The sequence below is a fragment of the Eretmochelys imbricata genome, chromosome 6, assembly GCF_965152235.1.
Source record: "Eretmochelys imbricata isolate rEreImb1 chromosome 6, rEreImb1.hap1, whole genome shotgun sequence".
Classification (NCBI taxonomy): Eukaryota; Metazoa; Chordata; order Testudines; family Cheloniidae; genus Eretmochelys; species Eretmochelys imbricata.
Genome location: NC_135577.1, coordinates 102,540,592 through 102,562,269, shown reverse-complemented (window position 1 = coordinate 102,562,269; position 21,678 = coordinate 102,540,592). Strand labels below are relative to the sequence as shown.

General features: G+C 41.9%; 1 protein-coding gene across 3 annotated transcripts in view; it reads left to right on the top strand.

Annotated features, from left to right (window-relative positions):
• Positions 1-21,678, top strand: part of PPP4R3A (protein phosphatase 4 regulatory subunit 3A) — a 73,322-nt gene that overhangs the window by 5,696 nt on the left and 45,948 nt on the right. For all 3 annotated transcript variants that reach the window (XM_077819274.1, XM_077819272.1, XM_077819273.1), the window contains exon 2: positions 7,244-7,299. In XM_077819274.1, the coding sequence (XP_077675400.1) occupies positions 7,244-7,299 (56 nt within the window). The remainder of the gene's footprint in view (positions 1-7,243; positions 7,300-21,678) is intronic.

Here is a 21,678-nt window from a genome sequence, read left to right as displayed (position 1 = left end):
CTTAGGAGCAGTCGCAACCCCGAGCACCAGTAGCAGATGGGAATGCCACGGCTGACCTCTCCATGGCACCACCAAGCAGAGGAGCAGCTGTCCCGCACTGCCTGGTTCTGGCTTCCCACCTATGACCTGGCCAGAGTATAGGACCTTAGAGGGACTGGCGGAAGAGCGGGGGGAGCTGCCCCTGGGACTGCTCCACTCTGGGTAAAGTGCTGCAATTTTTTTTGGGGGGGGGGGGGGGGGGGGAGCAACATCTTTTGGCAACCCCCAACTCTGCATCTGCCCCTGGGAGTTGCCAGGGCTTGGGACTTCAGCCCCGTGCTGCTCCTGGCCTCAACCCTGGGTGGGGAGGGCATTGGGGCTCCCCCACCACTCCCAGCTTCAGACTAAGGGGAGTAGGGGCAGTCCAGAGCTCCCGGCTTCAACCCCACGCTGCTTGTAGCTTCAGACCAGTGGGGCGCCGGGGCTCCCAGCTTCAGACTGGGGGGCACCAGGGCTCCTGGCTTCTACCCCACATGGGGGCATTGCAGCTTACAATGTGGGGTTTCAGCCATGAGGCCCTGTGGCCCCCCAGAAAGGGCTCGTGGATCCCCGGTTGAGAACTGCTGCTGTAAGGTTTCATCTTGCCTCAGAAACCAATTGAACATCTGAGAAATTTGGGCTGTGGTTCCACTATTGCCTGGGAAATAAAAAATAATTCTGTGGTAACACACTTCAGTCCTTTTGGGTAAAACTAGGAGTGATGGATTGAAATTAAAAGAAACATTTAAGATGAGGGAAAATGTTAATCCACCTATTAGACTGTGAAATAGTCTCTGAAGGAAAGTAGTGTACGCACTGTAGTTTGTTCTCCTGCCATTGTGTGGACCCTTTATAAGAGAGCTTTTAATAGGCAGAGCTATATGAATTCTGTAACAGCGGACTTTACTGCAGAATCCGCCTTTTGCGCACACTTTCCTCCAGCATTATACTATTAAAAAAAAAAAAAAAGCCCTCCATTGTTGTGAAGAAAACATTGCCACTTCTGCTCATGTTAATAATGAAGTATTTTCCCAAGTCTGCAGGCAGCCTGTACTAATAGCTGAGTAGTGTGAATTGCGTTGTTAACTAATTTTCATTGCTGGTCACTAGTAGCAGAAGCATCCAGCTAATTTTTAGGGTTGTGGGAGAAGCATGAATCCCCAAGTGCCACCTCCCTCCACCCTTTCGAAACAAAGAAGGGCGCTGAGAACCACTGGCTTAACACATTTAAAGTATGTTTCTTTCCTAAACAGTAACTCTCAATATGCCATTGTGGAGCTCTGTAGTTATTCTTGCTCACTTCCCTATCAGAATTGTTTTGTTTGTGAATCAAACCATACCCACCCTCCCCACTTCTGCAAAGCTGCCCTGAGCTATTGGACTCAAGCTGGGTTCTTTCCATCTTGCATACAACTCCCAGTAATAGAGGTTCTGTAGACTAAATCTTACTCTCCTCTCCACAGGTAACCCTGCTGTCTTCACATTATTTCTTCAGTGATGCCCACATAAACTCATTAGCTTTAAATGGGTTTGTATAGATATCACTTAGTGCATCATTTGGCCCACAGAATTTTTTTCTTGTGGTTATGTAAAAAGTGCAGTTTGACTCTGAAGTTTTAAGATGAGTTTTCAGGGCAGGCAGTTCAAAAAAATGTTTAGAAAAATGAGCAAACTTCATTTGGAGTCATTAGTGAACATGGAATCCTGCTGATGTTTTTAAAAATGTGCTTTACAGGCTACAACTGCTTTCAAAAAGTAGTGTGGATAAAGTCTCGGAGAGTATTCTAGGGGCTTGTCTACACGTACAATGCTGCAGTGCATCTGGTGAAGACACACTATGCCGACAGAGAGCTCTCCTGTCAACATAATAAAACCACCTCTGCCCTAGACAATAGTTGTTTCTCCCGCCGACATAGCTCTGTCCACACCAGTGCTCATGTCAGAGTAACTTATGTCACTCAGGGGAGGGGTTTATTCACACCCCTGAGCAGCATAAGTTACGCTGACAAAAGCTATAGGACACCCATAGCCTAGGATAGCCCCAAGAAATGGAAGGTATATTTTACAAATTTATTAGACATGTCTAACAAGATTGATTAAACCCAAGAAAATATTTTTAATTATACTATTCAAAAGACCAGGACTGGAATCCAGTCTTTTGAGTGGGGAATTCATGTAATTAAAAACAAGAAATTTTGTTAGTTGCAATCTATGACCTATTAAATGAAGGTTGACATTGTTAATGTTTCTGTTATCACTACCGTACCTATTATTTACTATTTTTACTATCCACAAATGTGCTTCAGGTTCCTGCCTCCAAAGAGCTTACTGTATGGGAGCTTTATCCTGCAAAAGCTTATGTGTATAAGTAGTGGGTTTTTTCACATGAGTAGTCTTATTGACTTAACTACTAGAGTATTTATTAACTTGAGTAACTATCCGGAACGTCAGGCCCATTATAATGTCCTCACAAGTCCATCATATTTCCTAGGTGGAGTGGAGTTGAGGGAGGTCATGGGTTACAGAGAACTCATTTATTCATTCTTACAACAAAATATGGTGGTTTAAATGTTTTGGGTCTCTCAAAAGTGTGAAAACAACGCATGCTTTTGCTAGGTGATATTGCATAAATGAGTAGGAGTGAGTTGAATTGTAAGGTTGGAGCCTTGACAAATAGATTTTGGAAGGCTGTTGCAAGCATCGGTTACAGAATAGAAGAAAGCAGGATTTGTGATAACAGTAGAAAAGAGGTAATAAAGACTGACCTTTTTGATAGCCTGGAAGGAGTTGTCCGACATAGGCAAGGACTTTATTGTCTTAAGTATTTGTTTTGAATAACTTTTCCACATTCTGTATACTGTCTTGTCAGTCATAGAATTAATCACATGCACAAGGTCATCTCGCATATTCCCTTTACTTTTTTCAGAAATCCAGTATCTGTAGAGTTTGTCCAATAGGGGTTCATCAAGACACATAGCTTAACAATTTCTAGTGGCTTTTAATTCCACCATCCCTTTTGGAAGTTGTTTCCAAGTCTGACTGTGTCACTCTAAAGCCTAGTATGTCTGTTTAATCGGTGTGAAGTCATGGAGGCTGTTACAGACTCATGAGAGCTCTTCTTGTTTAAACTATCATCAGGTTCAGTCATCACTGGGATTTGTGGTCCATTACTGTCAAATTTCTAAGTTCGCACCCATTTTGACTTTACAAATTACACTGGCACAAAGCATGGGCTTTCAGTTACAGTAAGGCATGTATTTATGCCATGCCAAGAGCCCAAGACCGTTGTGATATCAGAGGTAACTCAGCCAATTGCAACCCTTACTCTACAGCTAATTTGCATGCAACAGTTCAATTGGTTGTATGGTGGAGACTGCACAGATAGTGGGTTACTTGGCCCAGCTGCTATCCTTGCAGCATGGACTTTCACCTAATACAAATTAACGTACATTGAACACATTACCAGTGATTGCTTTATATGGTAGCCTTGCTTAAGGGAAAAAAAACCAACTCCGACAATATTTCCCACTCCATATTGTAAGAGAGATTATTTTGTTTTGATAATGCTGAATTGTTGCCTTTTCACAAGGATGGCAGTTAAAGGCGCACTGCACAACTGGGTTCCCAAAAGCAAAACAAGTTGTATAGAAATAATCTCCTATCACAAGTTGATATTTATCACGTCTATTCATCTAAATGAGACACACATTCTAGTTCTTAACATTTCTGGTTCAATAGGACTTTGTAGAAGTCAGCTAAGTTAATCATGAGGAAAACATACATTTGCATGTAATGTATTTACACAATTTTTTAAAAAAACTTAAAATTAAGGTCTGCCACACTGAAGTAGATTACATAGCATTACTGCAAAATTCTGTTCTGCTCCCTTGTGCTATTCTTTCCTGTTGTTGCTACTTACCAAGGTGAGTGTTCGAACAGAAGCTCACAAAAGTTATGCTCAAATAAATTGGTTAGTCTCTAAGGTGCCACAAGCACTCCTTTTCTTTTTGCAAATACAGACTAACGCAGCTGCTACTCTGAAACCTTCTTTATAGTGAGATTCTTCGTCCTCCTTGGTTCCTTTACAAATATAAAAATATTGAGGAGACCTCTATAGTAGTGATCCATATCAAAATCCTGAATTAATATCAAATAGCTGGATTAGAGTCCTTTTAGGTCTTGTCTGCTCATGAAGATAATCAGGAACAGCTGTTCCTGAATAATGTGTGGACATTTCCAGAATAAGAGTGCCCTGTTGAACATGGATTGAGTGTACACACATGGAGTTAGTTCTGAATAGGTCCATGTGTAGACAGGCCCTTAGTCTTTCTACACACACTTTTATAATCAAAAAGGACTTGTCAGTTCAGTGGGTATGTGTTTTTGATTTTTTTTTTTTTTTTTTTTTAAGTCAGTGTGTGACAGGAACTTCACAGATGGCTTAAGGCTGTTTACAACTTCCTTAGAAAAAGAGAGAATTGGGCTAGCAGATATATGATTAGCTGACAAAAGAATATTTATATACAGCAAAACTTCTGAGAGGAAAAAATAGTTCAGGTCCACAGTATGTACTGTGTGAACTTAAACTTGCAAATAGATTTAAATTTTAAAACACATGAAAATCTGTTTCTCCTCTTCATTACCTGTCAGCATCTGAGTTGAGGATTCTGTTATGCAACAGTTGATGATATATGAACAACCATCTCTCTTTGGAATCGTCAACAGTTCAGGAGAGTTTTTAGGTGGTTGCAAGGCAAACAAAATCCTGAACTTGGGACTTAGGCTTTGTGTACACTACATAGTTTTGTTGGCAAAAGGCAGCTTTTTGTCACAAAGTTAAAGTGATTAAAACATCAGTGTAGAGGCTGCTGTTCGTTATGTTTACATAACTTGCCCTCCCTAGTATCCCACAACGCCCAGCATGACTGCTCTGCTCAGTCCTTTGAACTCTGCTACTCTGCATCTAGCTACACAGGCATGCATCCCTCCCCTTTCAAAGCTCTGGGAAGCTGACATTCCTCAGCGTTTGTGAAGAGCGCATGGAGCTGCTGAGGATACTGCTTCTGGTAGCTTGGGAGGCTGTGGGAGAACTCTGAGGGAATTACAGAACCCTTAACGTAGAATTGGCTGGCAGGCAGAGCAGGCTGCTGCTGAGGGGTGGGGGAAGAGGGGAGAGACTGTTGTGCTGTGCAGAGCCAGGGGGCTGATGAGCCAGGGGGCCTGCTTCAGGATTTGTTGGTTTCGGCAGCTGTCTGAACTTAGAGACAGCATTCCGACACTGGCTCTCCTCTTCCTCCCCCCTCCCCCAACACACACACTTCCCCATCACACACACTCTGTCTCTCTGCGCGTGCACACACACACACACACACCATCACACACTTTCCCCACCTTCTCCTCCCACTTCACTTCAGTTGAAAAGCAGCTGGTAATCTAGTAGGATGCCCATGGAACGATCAGATTGATGTGCATCATGTGATGCTGTACCTGTCCCCTGAGGCATTGCAAACCTTTCCCAAAGCACCCTGTGGCCAGTTGCCCAGTGGGATAGCTACCCACAGTGTACTGCTCTGTGTCGATGCAAGAGCTGCTAGTGTGGGTGTGCTCTGCTGACACAAGGAGCATAGTGTGGACATGTGAGGGTGGTTTAAAGTGCTGTAACTTTTGTCGACAAAACTATAGCGTAGACAAGGCCTTAGAGTTAATAAGTAGTACACTAATTGCAGGTAAGTTTAAAAAAAAAATACCGTGTCTCCTTTAAAGTGAATGTATTTGTAATTTTTAAAAACTACATATTCTGTTACTGACGTGGTTTGTGTGTCTCTTGTTTGAATATCAACATTTTGTAACATTCTAAATTTATACAGTAAGAAGCACTTTTATCACAGGAGGAACTATCATTAACATTGGTATTCAGTTCTACTGCTTTTAGTAGCCATCTTGCTGAAAAAATGTGTGGTCTAATTCTGCAGTCCTTATTTAACCAAAATTCTTATTTGAAGTCACTGGAAATCCTTCAGATAAGGACTGTATGTCTAAACCCAGGGTTTGTGACTGACAGTGTGAGAAACAAGTGTAAGATTCTTTCAGTAATTTTCTCCATACTGTTAACATAGATTTTTAAAGTATGGATTTATAATTAATGAACTGTTCAGGTATTGAACATTAATTTCCGGTGATCAGTTCAGAAAGTTGGCTCCCACCATGAGATTCAGAAATGACCATTTTAATTACAGTTGTCCTTTTCAAATTCTGTTTATTCATGGAGAATTGCTTCTCACCTTTTAGAAACTTCAGAGATTTGCACTAAGAAAAATGGGTGTAAGTATTTTAATTTCTCTTAAATTCCTGGACAGTAAGGTTCAGTGAAGGTTAAGCATGCATACCAGTAACTTATGGGTAAGAATGACTAAATAAAAAAATATTAGTGATGTTGTAATTATACTAAAAACCCAGGAAATTCAGAGTTAAGGTTAACCTAAAAGAAGTCCAAACAGGTAAAGGTGTGGAAAAGCACACTTAAGGCACCCCATACAACTTTAACTCTGCCTGTTGTCACAGGGTTGTATGGGTGTCTTAACTGTGCATTTCCATATCTTTACCTGCTTGGATTTCTTTTAAGGTTATTCGTAATTCCTGGTTTTATAATGTGATTGTGTGGACTACCTCCCTCTGGTGATAGAAAACATTTTTGTGGCAACTACAGTAACTGCTTCCATGGAGAAAGTAGTATCAAGAAGTTGACATGGATCATGAATTTTTTAATGAGATTTAGCAGATAGAAGCAAGGAGAGCCAGCATCATGTGACCAGTGAGGTGTCTGCAGACCACCAGGAAGTGCTTTGTGGACCACATCTTAGGAACCATTTATTTTTCTAATTTGATCATCTCACCCATAAATGCTTTTGGGGTAGGAAATAATGAAGTCAAAATAGATTATGGAGATTAAGGCCCCAATCCTGCAAATACTTATGTGTGTTCTTAACTTTATTTGTGAGGAGTCTTGTTGACTTCAGTGAAACTACTCATGTGAGTAAAATAAAGCATCTACATACCTGTTTGCAGAATTGGGGATGAGGTTCTGAACATAGTCTTAGGTTGTGTGTATTTTTAATGTGTATTTAGTGTATCAGTGACTGAAAAGAGAATTTTTCAATCCCCATTATTGAATTCACAATGCAATTGTAGAAGTAAAACAGAACTTTCTTCTTTTTAATTCCTTCAGGTTCTCTTCTTTTGGAGTCCAAAATTAATCCAAACACTGCATACCAGAAGCAACAGGTAAACTCTAATTATTTTACATTGCCTTTCTTTTTAAAGGGAGACTGTTACTTCTTTAATATGAATGTTCTCTGCGTTTACTACCCTTTATTACAAGTAATGCTATCTGTTACTATAACTGAAAGATGAGAGAAAATACTTGTCAGTGTTTTTGTGTATGATCATACAACCAATCCGTTTCCTGTGTGAGTGTCTGTGTGTACTTTACACATAACAAAACATATGGAAAAACAGCGGTTTGATTGTAAAAGTACAAATTAGCAGGGGGTTCTTGAGACCTTATACTACCTGAAGCTATTTATAATCCCTTTTTGAAACAGACCTAGTTTCAAATAACTTGATTGTCCCTTAACTGAAAAAACGTATTTTATATATTATTCTTTTTACTCAGATATGTATTTGTAAATATCTATATGTTGATTGCTTAGAAAGATGGTGATCAAAGTTTTAAGGCATACAGATTAACTCTGCCCAAAATATGCTACCACTTTCTAAACAAATAGATGAAATATTGATGCCTGCCTGCTTTTTTGCGATCCTAGGGTTGACTGTTCTTTGCCAGTAAGACTTTCACATCTTAAACTAGTTAGTTGTGTGCATTGCTAGCCTGGAGAGTCTTCTTGCTTAAAGAATTAAAATGGAATTTGATGGGTGTGTATATTGAAAAGCACGATATTCTTTCAATACTAGAAAGGGACAAATGCTGCTGTCCGCTGGTTATTGTTATATTGAACTTAGTTCATGCAAATTAAGCCTATTTTCTAATCGGTTTCCTACTGTGTTGTAGACAGAGGCTAGCTTCAGTAATGCAGCTCATGATATCTAGGAAAAATGTGTCTGTAAAATTGTCTTTGTTTGGGATTTTTGGCCTTTAGTTGTCCTAAAACTCTTTTTTTTCCTCTGCAAATAATAGTCTAGAGCATTTGTACCTCTGGAACTTACTGCTTGATTAGGAGTTTAATTTTGTACTTGTCAAAGGGAATCTACTTACTCTTCCTTCCTGTGAAATGAGACATGGGGTTCCAAACTTTTAAGAGGACAGGCTTATTTCTTAGTTTCTTTTGACTGCAATTACAATAGTGTGATACCCTTTTTTGAACTGGATCAGTAGCCAAAAATATAATTTAAAATTACAGATTTTCTGTTCTCTTTTTCTCTTCATTCTCTCCCTCACCTCTACTCTTTTTGTCTCAACTCTTTTTAGGTTTTTCCCTGTCCAGTACACCTCTACACACCCCCTTCTAAAGGAACTATTTCCATCACCACCCTTACTTCCTTCTCGAAAGTCTCACCTCACGTGTACTGTGGTGACTTACTCCAGCTTTGGAGGGTTAGATCCTATCAACAATAACTTTCTCTTTCATCCAGGGCTACCTTATACCAATGAAATTCGTCATGTTAGCCACTCTGTGATCTCCTTAGAATGTGTGTAACACTTCTCGTGTCCACACAGATGAGATGTGCATGATTGGGAACCATTGCTTGGATTAGATTTGCTTCCAGAAATGCTGCCTTGTTGTCTCAACTGCATTAGTGTCAGTGTGAACAGAGATCACTAGCATAACACTAGTAGTACAAATATTGCTATCCAAGAATAAATCTGTTCACACTTCAGTGACAGTTTTCACAGCTCAGAGCTCTATTGTTACTTGTCAAGTTGGTTGTATGGAGACCCAGAAACAGCTTTTGCTGGTTTTGCTCCCCCAGCCTCCAGAGCATCAGTGAAGGACACAAAGATAACAGAACTGTATTATACCAAACTTTATCAGATCTGTTTTTTTTGTTTGTTTGTTTTTCCTGGAAAGCCAAAAGCAAAAGTTAACTTTTTTAGATTACATTCACTTATACATGCAGAGAAATTCCACAACATAATTATTTTAATTGGGGGCTGACTTAGCTTTTTAACCTGTTAGGGCTGTTTTCCACATCCTGGAGCTCTGAAAAACAAAACAGAACAGGGAAATTGGTTAGCAGATACACATCAAGCCTATCCCGTGTGCCGCCTCTTGCCTTCAAGTCAGGGTGGATTTGATTTAAATCAAATTGACTAGTCAGGAAGACTCGATTTAATCATGGATTTCTACATAAAAGTGCATTCTTGTTGGTTGTTATAACCTTAATACATATTCTTTACAACTCAGAGATAGATGTAGGTTTCATTTTTAGAAGGTACACACTATACATTTTTAAAGTGTTGTTCCTTTCATCATCTTCAACGCAGCTTCCTCCTGAGAAGGAACACTTCTCATGATGTTGTTTCATTTGGGCAACCAGACTTTGCATTTCTTTGTTGCACTGTTTGCGTTTTGCACACATGCCTGTCTTACCCACAGGTAGAAGAACTTCGTTAAAATATTCCCAAATTGGGTCTCTTTTACGGCCTGCTGCCATTATAGGTTTTTCCTTCTAGTGAGAGAATGCGATGGTAGATCTCAAATCAATGAAGACTACACTCAGAAAGACCTCAAGACTTCTGGAATATGCTGCTCAAACAGTTTCACTTTTATTTCTATTGTCTGTCCCTCCCTTCTCACATTTATCTCCAGACTTCTTTTCCTTGTCCAGATCTATTCTGCCCCCAACAATCTTCTGTTCATTGAACTTCTTGAAACTTGGCACTTTTAGAGAGAGGTAAGAGATTGACTCTGTGTACACAAATTTGCAGAGGGACAATAGGGTTGAGGTCTGTTATTTCTCACCTTTTTATATTATTTATTTATTTTAAAACATTTTTGCTGTTAACAAGCATGTTGTCTCTGGAGACACAAATCCACAGTTTGAGAACTGCAAAACTAAGCATCTCCGATGGTATCTTCTAGACCAGAGGTGGGCAAACTATGGCCTGCAGGCCACATCCGGCCCGCAGGACCCTCCTGCCCAGGCCCTTAGCTCCTGGCTTGGGAGGCTAGTCCCCGGCCCCTCCCCTGCTATTCCCCCTCCCCCGCAGCCTCAGCACGCCGTGCCGCCGGTGCAATGCTCTGGATGGCCAGGTTGCGCAGCTGCAGAGCCGCGGCCTGACCTGGTGCTCTGGGCGGCGAAGCTATAGCACCACCAGACACGATGCTCCAGGCCGCACGGTAAGGGGACAGGGAGCAGGGGGAGTTGGATAGATGGCTGGGGAATTCAGGGGGATTGGCAGGGGTGTGGATAGGGGTTGGGGCAGTCAGAAGGTGGGGCAGGAGTCCCAGGGGGGCACTCAGGAATGAGAGTGGGGGGTTGGATGGGGCAGCAGGGGGCAGTCAGGGTTGGGGATCTGGGGCTGGTCAGGGGACAGGGAGTGGTGGATGGGGCAGGAATCCCCTGGGGACCGTCGGGGGGCGAGAAGCAGGGGGGTCAGGTAGGAGGCGGGGGCCGTGCTGTGCCTGGCTGTCTGGGGAGACACAGCCTCCCCTAACTGGCCCTTCATACAATTTTGGAAACCTGATGTGGCCCTCAGGCCAAAAAGTTTGCCCGCCCCTGTTCTAGACTGAACACTGAGTCCCACTGTGTAGATAGAAAGATTAACCTAAATCTATACAGAAGCCCCTAGAACCACATAAGATTGGGTCCCTAATCCTTGAACTATTGGAACTCATTTACAAAACTTTTCTTAAACATTACATGAATATTGTCTTATACTATAGAATTAGAATGTATAATCCCTATTCCATGATGAGATATCTTCGAGCTATAATGTGTCTTAATTAAAACTATCTTTAGATCCACTTTTTTTTTTAAATCATTGATTTTTATCCACCCTGCTCCAAGTACAGCAGTATATCTCTCCATGTTGCTCCCAGAGCTACTCTTCAATGCTGTCCACTCCCCCCTATTTGGCTGGAGGACCACTATATCCTTGGGGACTTTACTGAAGTAGGTGGGTGGTTAGGAGGTGAGAGTGGAAATTGGCTGAGCTATGTCTAGTGGCCTTGAGTGTGGATATCACCACCACCAAACCTGGGCCTGGATATTACCTATTTCTGAATAATATAGGGAAAATGAAAAATTTTAAAAAAACAACAACAAAAACTGTAGCAATAATTGAATCAAGCACCTTAATTTGAACGTTGTCAGATGCTGGGCCTCCAGTCCCAGAGTTGACCTGACATAGGGAACTCCTGACTCTTGGCTATTTCACCTGTACAACGTGTGATGGTATTTCTGTGCCTCTCACAATCTGTGGTGTTCTTGTGCAGGAAGTAGATAATGGAACAAATCAGAAATGAGAGTGAACAGGTGCACGTGTATGCTATATACTGTAGAGATTATATGCCTTCTGGAAGAGCTGTGTGGGAGCAGTGGGGTAGGTACTCAGAGAGCAGTAAAGCTGCTGTGACATAGCAGAATACTTCTGTGGGCATTAAGCCAAACCCTAAAGGATCTGCACCCACAACAGCATGACTTTTGTGAACATACTGCATTGTTGATGCTTACACCAGCACAGCCCCACCACTGTTACAGTTCAGTTCTGTAACGTATATTCCAGAGTCCATCTCTAAAGAGCAATATGAGCTGTTTTTTTCCTAGCCCTTTTTCTGTCACCAAAAAATTAAGTGCTGCAAGCGTAGAGCCTCCTGGCCTAGAACAAGGCATCACTTGTTGCTGAACCACCTGCTCATCACCATTATAATGCAGCTCCCTCATTTGGTTTGTATGCATTTTCACCCTTCCAGTCTCTCTCTTCATTTCCGCTTTTCTTTTTCTCCAATCATTCCTTACACAGCACTCCTGGAAAATGTCTGTGCTGCTGTTCCTGCACCCATTCTTTTCCAGGGGTACTGGCAAGAATCTCTACTGTGTGATATTGGTCCACATATTAGGCTTTCTCATATTAGGCTTTCTTCTAGCTTATCCAGATTAGTCTCTTCCTCAAAAAATTGTGCTGAAATAGGAGAATTAAGTCAAAAATTCAGTTTAAATTTGTGGTGATTTTCATGTCTCTTTTCATGAGGAAGTAGTGCTGGTACAGTGGACGTGTAGTGTGGTATCTCATTGATGTGGAGTCCACAGATGTATAGAAAATGCTTGCTTGTAGATCCCTGGGTATTCACATGGACTTCACATCTGTTGTATTACCTTCCAGCTGCATCTTTCCCTAGCAAAATAGCCCATTTGTAGTTCAGCTACCATTGTCCCCCCTTCTGTGCTTGAGTTCTATGATCTCTCGTTCATAGGGTTAGGTCCTTGTACCTGTAAGCAGAGGGTTTTTAACAATCTGCTGGGGTAAGGGAGCCAGAAAGCTGGCTTCATTCAGCAGCAGAGGTTTCCCCTGAAGTGGAAGGAATCCCTGGCTGATTGTATCAAACCTCCTTGCAGTTCCAGGTACCGGGTTTGTTGCTGGACTGCTCTTGCAGATCCAGCAATCTTTGGCTGGCCTCTTAGGAGTTGTTACCATCCAGCACAAATTAGAGTAGCCTCAGGGATGTTTCAGCATGTTCTCAGGGCTGAACTGGTTCCCAGTCAGTTCTACACTTGGCATACCAGACAAAACATACCATAAAAATCATGCTCTAAAAGTTTAGCAAGCCTCACTAAAGGGTTGTTCTGCTATACATTTATGTATAAAGTTCAAGAATTGTCAGTCACAGCCTAAATCTTTTAAGGCCTCCTACTTCAAGCTTATTGGCAGAAGTTTTTCCTGGGTATGTGAGAGTAACAAGCATTTGGAGCGTGTTTCTATTTACTTTTAGTTCAAGATGTTTCTGATCAAAGTTCATGGTAGCTGGAAGAACATAATGCATTGCTTAATTATACTTTCATTAGCTGGAAACTTCCAAATACTCTGCATTTAAAAAAAAAAAAAAAAAAAAGGCCTAAGAAGGCATGCTTGATGTAGTAATATTGTGTAGTATGTTCAGTTTTGTACTCTATGGAAAGATTATTAAGATTTTGGATCTTTTAGACACCTGTTCAATAGCAAATTTCCTGGCATGCCTTCTTCCTTTAGGAGTGTTTTAAATATAGAAAATGAGGTTTCTGTTGGAGGCAGAAATAGCTAGGAAATGAAACTGAATTCTTCGAATTCCCTGTAGCTCAGAAAAAGGAGAGAAATTCAAAACTGCTATCAGAAAGCAGAAAAATTGCCACCTCTTCTCCTAGCAGTTCCTCTGCTGTGGCAAGACATGTCCCAGAGTCATATGACTGACTGATTTGCTTGACCAATAAAAAAAGACTTCTCTTTTTTGGCTTATGTAATCCATTGAAGAAGACACGGTCCATTCACTAAAGAGTTCATATTCAAATGTAGACAAGCACTACAGTTCAGCTACGTAATACAGTACCTTTAATCTATAGAGAGTAATGTATATTTTTAATACTATACTGTTAACGAATGGAGTGCATTTTTAGATTATTTTAAACCAATTATCAAAGCAATTGTAAAAATAAATAACAAATTTAGGATTACAAACAGAAAAGGCAGATGGAAATGGTTAGTCCACTAAATACAGAAAGTATACTTGGGTTGGTGGGAATATCATAGAATCATAGAATATCATGGTTGGAAGGGACCTCGGGAGGTCATCTAGTCCAACCCCCTGTGGCCTCAGGGTGGGGGGGGGCTGTCTCTGCACGCTGTCCCCACCCTGAGCGCTGACTCCACAGCTTCCATTGTGATGAAGTGAGCTGTAGCTCACGAAAGCTTATGCTCAAATAAATTTGTTAGTCTCTAAGGTGTCACAAGTACTCCTTTTCTTTAAACTGGAATATGTTATTCTATCCCACATTCTTGAAATATACTGCAACTAAAAACAAAAGTTCAGCTATTGAACATAGGAGCTAATAGAGCAAATGCAACAAAAAAATCACTTGTAGATATGTACTTAATATTTTTTGCAGTTTTCAGGAGACCCAAAGTGAATTTACAGAGCCTTCAGGATGAGCAAATAATATGGGACCAAATTCAGAATAAAAGTATTCGCATTGGTCATATTAGCAATATCGCCAGAAGATTACTTCAGTAGGTATCAGCTGAAACTGATTCATTCCTATCTGTTTGAGGGAACGTGGTGTTCTGGCTTGACATAATTGATTCCTCAGAGAATATTTTTTTGAAACTTGGTTTACCAGCAGGTCAGGCTACGGCATGTCATCAGAACATTATGTCACGGTATCCATTAGATGGTAAATTATATGACTCAGTAACATTAAGGTGTCTCTTCTGTTACATCTTCAGAACTGATTATAGATGCCTGCAAAGATGGCTGATGATCCTTTAAACATGTCAGTACTAGTGCAAGAAAAGACTACAGAACACGGTCAGTTTTCTAGAATTAAGATCAGCATCTCTTGCTACAAGATTCATCTTACTACAGAATTGTTTCCAAGGCATCAACTCTTCGAAATTACTCATTCTTATAAAGCCCCAACTCTTCCACAAGCATAATTAGTAACCATCTCACTAACATTCAGATGAAACCACTCTCAAATCTGCTGAAAAATAGTGTGATTTTTATTTTTATTTTTGGTAGGGTTATGGGGAGAAGAAAGTGAGACTATGATGATAACATAGAGCCAGCACTGGTCCCACTTAAAAAAAACCCAAAAACCTTGAGATTTATTTTTAAAGGAACTTTTAAAAATGAGTAGAAATGAATTAAGACAGATGTCAAAGGTGAGTAAATTCTGTATGGTAGCCCCGCTTACTTGCAGCAAAGCAGCAGTCACCTGCTGATTTGATCTGCAGTGGTGGGATTCCTAAAACATAGTGTCTCCAGAAATATACGTCAGATTGGGGCTTAAGAAAGAGATCTTGAGCGTGGCCATGGCCTATAATGTTAGGGCTTTAAAAACCATCATCTGTCACTTTAAGCAGCCAAAGTTTACATATGATGGACATAATATGGTGGGTGATGTCAAACCAGCAACTAATTGTGCTGCATTCTGAATGAAATTCAAGAGATGTCATTACCCTGTTGAAAGTGTGACAATAAATCAATCCTTATGTTGATAAGTGCAGAACAGGGGTGCAGCCTATGCAAATAGCTAACCTGAAAAGTACTTAAATTCCATGTCCAGTGCATAGCTTTCTTTAAAAGGGACACGGTCAGAATTCCTGGATGGGATTCTTAATTTTACTACCTCTGATCGAGTGTTACCAATATGATGATATGAAAAGGACAGATCGCTATTGACTGACTATGCCAAACAGCAAAAATTCTCTTTTCCTGGGACAAGGCAGTGTTGACTCATCCACCTGGCACAAGATATTTCTTCCAAGCCGCAAGCAGACATGCATGATTCTCAGAGTTTAGAGAAAGAGTTACTCAGCAATAGCTTGCTGATAATCTTCTCTCATGTGTTTAGCTAAGTTCTTGCTAAAAAGTGTGTATCACCTTGATCAATCAGTCCCTTATATAGATTGTGCCGATCGCACAACAAGTCTTCCATTCTTCTCTTATCCTAGGTTTCCTTCTCCGTGTGCGGCCATGCGTTTTCATGATAAAATCTTCCCATCTCTTTGGAGATCGGCCGAGTGGTCGTTTCAGTTCCCATGGGTACCGCTTGGCGACAGCTGCAGTCCATAGATTGTCAGTGAGCCTTGCTATATGCCCTGCCCATTGCATTTTATTGTACCCGCTTTCAACAATGACATCCTGCACTCCGCTCTGCTGTTTGATCACTTCATTGGGGACTCAGTTGCCATTAAAATCCTGCAAATTCTTCTTTCCATCTCCCTCTCCATGATAGACAGTTGTTGCTCCTCTTTGTTAGCACCCATGTTTCGCTGCCATACAACATTGCCAGCAGTACTGTTGAGTTGAAGAGGTTGGCGCTTGTTGCCTTTTTTTTTTTTTTTTTTCTTGGAGGACATCCTTGATAGAATTGAATGTGCACCAACCAGCTTGCTTTGTTTGTGAGAGTTCGTCTTCCTGATCATGGCACATGTTAATTTTTTGGCCCAAATAAACTTATTGCTCAACTTCTTCTTTTTGTTTGTTTGGGCTTTTGGCAAGGCATCAGACCACATACATTTTGTCTTTGTAGTTTGATAGTGTTTTCGGCAATCAACACAATATCGTCCATAAATTTGAGGTGGTTTAACTGCTCTCCATTGACGCTGATTCCACCCTTCCAATTCATCCACCTCATTACCATTTCAAGACAGGCTGTGAAGAGTTTTGATGAAACTGTGTCTCCTTGCTTCACACCTTTTTTGACTGGGTTGCGAAGGGGAGTGTCAAACAGAGTTATACCTGTAGTGCAGTCAGTTTGCTTCCTCTAATAGTCTGTAGTTTGTGTCGATGCCCTACTCTGCAAGAGCTTTCAGCATTCCCTCGATCTCTACGCTGTCAAATACTTTTTTATAGTTGACGAAGGCAATGCATAAAGGGAATTTGTATTCTCTTGAGCACTCCAGTAGCTGTTTTGTAGTGAAGATATGGTCCATTATGCTGAAATTCCTTCAAAAACCTGCCTACTCTCTCAGCTGCTACTTGTCCAGACTCTGCGGTTTGTTATTATTTTGGTGAACAGCTTGTAGACATGTGAGAGCAGGCATATTGGATGATAGTTCTTTAGAACTTCACGATCGCCCTTCTCGTACAGCAAAATGATGCAGGAGCTTCCACCCAAGGACTAAGAAGAGAAACTTTAGACTTAAGTTTCTCCTTATGGAGTCAGCTCTCCATCTCTAGCTGGCTCATACTGCATTGGAATCCAAGCACAGCAGTTTGGTGTGGAGCGCACTGGCCTGCCTCAGTAAGGGAGGCCACGGTGCCGGTGAATGACTTGGGGCCCAGAGACCTATGGCACCGCCGCTCTCTGATACTGAAGACAAGTTCAGTGACTTCTCAGCACCGATTTCACTCGCCGGTGCTACATAAACAGAGAAGAGATGAAAGGGGGTGCTCACCAACAGTCTGAGCAGTGGAGCGTGATGGGGCCCATAGAACGCATCCCACTTCTGGACACTCAGCTCCTGCTCAGGGACAGCCGTTGACTCTGGCCACCAGGCAGAACCATTGAATCCAGTTCAGTTGGACTCCCTGAGACGGGAGAGCTACATTGGGGTGTTGAACATGCCGCCCATTCCTGACACATTTGAAGCCTCTAGGGACCTCATAGAGATGGCAACCCAGCACTCCCCGGCGCCGGCAGAGCTGACAGCACAGGCAACACAGAGAGCGCTGGCATTGGCAGCTCCAGCACTGCACAGGAGGGCTGGATTGTCTAAGGGAAAACTGGACATGCTGCGCCACCGGTTGTCCTTGCCTCAGCACCAGCACTGTCCTGCCCGGCACCGCCGTGGAGCCAGAGATCAGACTCTTGAGTCGGAGCTGGAATCATATGTTTCCAGATGCATCTGGCACTGATTTCATCACTCCAGGCATAACAAAACACAACAACTTCTGATGATGCCCGGGCCACTACAGTGACAGGCCCCCACTCAGTGGCCATTCTGGACCCCATGGGCGTATCATCAAGCCCACGGGCCAAGCTTCAGATCACTTTCGGTCACCTCGGACAGATGGGGACCTCTGTCTGCTTCCATGGTGAGGGAACCACCAAGGGGTTTGGAGCCCAGCGCCCAGGCTGGCACTGAACCCGGCACAGAGTTTGTGTCAAGCACCTGCACGGGAGGACCTCTGTGAGTTGGAAGGTCAGGAGGACCCCTGCTCCTTCCTGAACCACAGCCCGGACTCACTCGCGGATGTCTTCTTCCTGTGCTGGAAAGGACGCCTGATGTACGCATTCTTGCCTTTCCTGTTCATCCACAAGGTCCAGCGAGAGAAAGTGTCATTGATTTTAATAGCACCAGCATGGCCATGTCAGCACTGGTTTACCACTCTGCTGGACCTGTCAGGGAATACGCTCATGACTTTGCCCTTGGTTCTGGACTTGATCACACTGCCACCTCCAGCACTTCAACCTAGATTTTCTCCATCTCGCAGCATGGAAACTCCATGGCTGAATGTGCTTGAACTTATCTGCTCGGGCTCTGTTTGGGAGGTTCTCCTTGGCAGCAGGAAGCCTTCCACTCACACCATTCATCTGGCAGAGTGGAAGAGATTTTCCATTTGGTCTCTCCAGAAAGGTACTACTCTATTACAGTCCCGATTCCCTTTATCCTGGACTACTTGCTTCACCTGAAGCAACAGGGGCTGGCAGTTTAGTCAGTAGTGGTGCACCTGGCGGCAATTTCAGCTTTCCATCCTGGCTCAACGGGACACTCGGTGTTTACTAACCCTATGGTTGGCCGTTTCCTCAACGGGCTGGACAGATGGTACCCCAAGTAAAACAACTGATCCCTCCATGGGATCTTAACCAGGTGCTCTCAAGGCTTATGGTCCCTCTCTCTGAGCCTCTAGCAACATGCTCTCTGCTCTACCTGTCTTGGAAAGTGGCGTTCCTAGTGGCTGTAACATCAGCCAGGAGGCTTTCTGAGCTCAAGGCTTTGACGTCCAAGCCCCCTTATACCGTTTTATATAAGGACATGGTACAATTGCAGCTGCACCCAGCTTTCCTCCTGAAGGCAGTTTTACAATTTCATACGAATCAGGACATCTTTCTGCCAGTGTTGTATACTAAGCCACATGCCAATGACAAGGAACGCATGCTACATTCTCTTGATGTCAGACGGGCATTAGCCTTTTACATCGAGCGAACAAAGCCATTTAGGAAGTTGACGTAGCTCTTCATGTCTATTGCCAAAAGAATGAAGGGTTTCCCTGTTTCGTCTCAGAGATCTCTTCTTGGATCATAGCCTGCATCAGAATGTGCTACAACCTGACAAAGATTCCATCCCCTGCATTGACAGCGCACTCCACAGGAGCGCAGGCTTCATCTACAGCATTCCTGGCACAGGTCCCCATTCAGAACATCTGCAGGGCGGCGACATGGTTGTCTATTCACACCTTTACATTGCACTATGCGATCGCTCAGCAGGCGAGAGACTATGCTGCATTTGGTAGAGCCGTGCTACAGCTGGCAGGTCTGTGAACTCTGACCCCTCCTTTGGGGGACTGCTTGGGAGTCACCTACTTGGAATTGACATGAGCAATCACTTGAAGAAAGAGTGTAACCACCTTTCATACCTGTTGTTCTTTGAAATATGTTGCTCATGTCCATTCCAAGACCCACCCACCTCCCCTCCGTCGGAGTATCCGGTAAGAAGAAACTGAAGAGGTTGCGGGTCGGCAGGGACCTATACTCACTGCCATAAGTGCGCCACTCCAGAGGGCTCCACAGCTGACCCGACAGGCACCGCTAGGGGAAAAACCTTCTGATTGTGCATGCGGCTCACACGCAGCTACTTACAATGGACATAAGCAACACATCTTGAAGAACAACAGTTATGAAAGGTAGGTAAGCATTTTTTTGTAAATTCATTTGCCATTTAGAAACCACGAATAGTCTAATTCTAAAGCACTTAGGAGCATAACAGCATAGTGGCTTATTCTAGACTTATTATGAGAAGACTATATATGCATTTGTAATATATATGTGACGAGTTGAAGGCAGTAAGATAAGTAGCTCTAACAAAGTTTGGAAACACTAGTATGATAAATGGAATGTTGCTTTTATGAACTTAAAGCAACCTTGAAAGCTATTAAAGGATGTTTACTTATCCAAAGTATTTTTGCTAGTAATTTCTTTAGTTAATGTTTTCAAAAAGTAGAATGCTATGTAAACTCCATATTAGGAAAAGATAGAAAGGATATTGCTTGACCTTATTTGAAAAGCAGTAGCTGATGTTGTTCAACAGAAGTAATTGTGTTTAAACCAGTGGTTTTCAACCTGTGGTCAGTGGACCCCTGAGGGGTCTGCAGATTTTCTGAGATTTCCAAAGGGGTCTGTACCTCGTTTTGAAATTTTTAGAGGTCCGCAAATGAAAAAAGCTTGAGAACCACTGTGTTAAACTATTATGTGAATGATTATGTTTGGCCTTCTTGTATCTTTCCTTCTTGTTATGAGTAACTTCCCTATTAGTCTTGATGGTCATGTCTTTTGACAGAGGAGAAAAATGCATCTTACCTATTGACTTCTTTCTGCTTTGAAATGGTTTGTCCAGCAATCCAACCGCACCCAATTAAATGAGAATTTTATCTATTGTACTAGTCTATATCAAGTTAGCATTACTATTTAAAGTGAAATTAATCTTTTAAATAAACACAGGGCCTGGCACAATGGGGACCTGATTCTGATTGGGGTCTGTGGGTGCTATTGCTATGTATTATTGACAGAAGTTTCAGTATAGGTAGTGCTAGAATTTGATACAGATTCATAGAGTAACTGCAGTTTTCAGTTAGGTGGTGGTAAAATAAGAAACTGTGCTGAAGAAACATCAATTTGATATCTGGTTCTTATGTCATTATTTCAATGATCTTCAGTTTTCTTTCCTACTGTCTTTTTTTCCCCCCGCCCTCCTAAAAATTATAGGCAGTGTATTTTCCTTCCTCATTAGGTGACAGCAGCACCATGTGCTGCTAATTTACCACCAACGCATTTGCACTGTAATCTGTCTCGCATGAGGATACATCATTCATTGCAACTTTTTTCCTTTTGTATTTTGGAGGTGGCTTGCTAAATCTCTTCCTTCTGTCCACCACCTCTTCCCCAACCCTTTGGAAAAAGAAAAGGTAAACTGCCATTTGCAAGATAAACTCAATGGTATATTTGAAGCTGAATAGGTGCTCTGGTAATGGCAAAAGGATATTATTTTCTTGATTGACTTGCTCACAGTGGAGCAGGATAGTAGTGCTGTGCTATTTGACTAGTTTATTTTTTTTTTAAGCGTTGGGGATTGGGTAATGGGTAGAGGCAAAAATGAAGATATTTTTCTGGCAAGTTCACTTTAAAATAAAAATGCTCACTTTCCCTTTTATGGTTATTATCCATTTAATGCTTGTTGAAGTAAACAAAAACCCACTTGACATATGAAATGTTTAATTATGTAAGTCTCTTGTAACCTCTCACTATGACAAATTTAAAATGAGCTCCTTTAAAAATGAGAGTAGTAAACTAAACAAGGTTATGCATAATGTAGCATAGGTCTTCTGTTGTATAGCATGCTTCAGATTTAAATGTTGAATTTGATCAGAAAAGAGTTTCTGATGTTTTAATTTTTTATATATCCAATGAGTGAGTGTATATTTTTGCATTTGACTACAAAAGGTGGTCTTTTATCAGGCCAGCTGTATAACTCTAATTCATATTTCTTTTAAACGGTACAAGAAGAGAAAAAGAAGTTCCTAAATAACACTCTGGTTACTTTCTCCAGACCTGAGGAAGAGCTCTGTGAAGCTCAAAAGCTAGTCCCTTCCATGATCAAAATTTGGTTCAGTAAAAGAGATTTCCTCACCTTCTTCGTCACTCTCATATCCTGGGACCAACACAGCGGCAACACTGCAAACTAAACTTGAATGCACTACTTAAATAAAGTAGATTATACCGAGATGC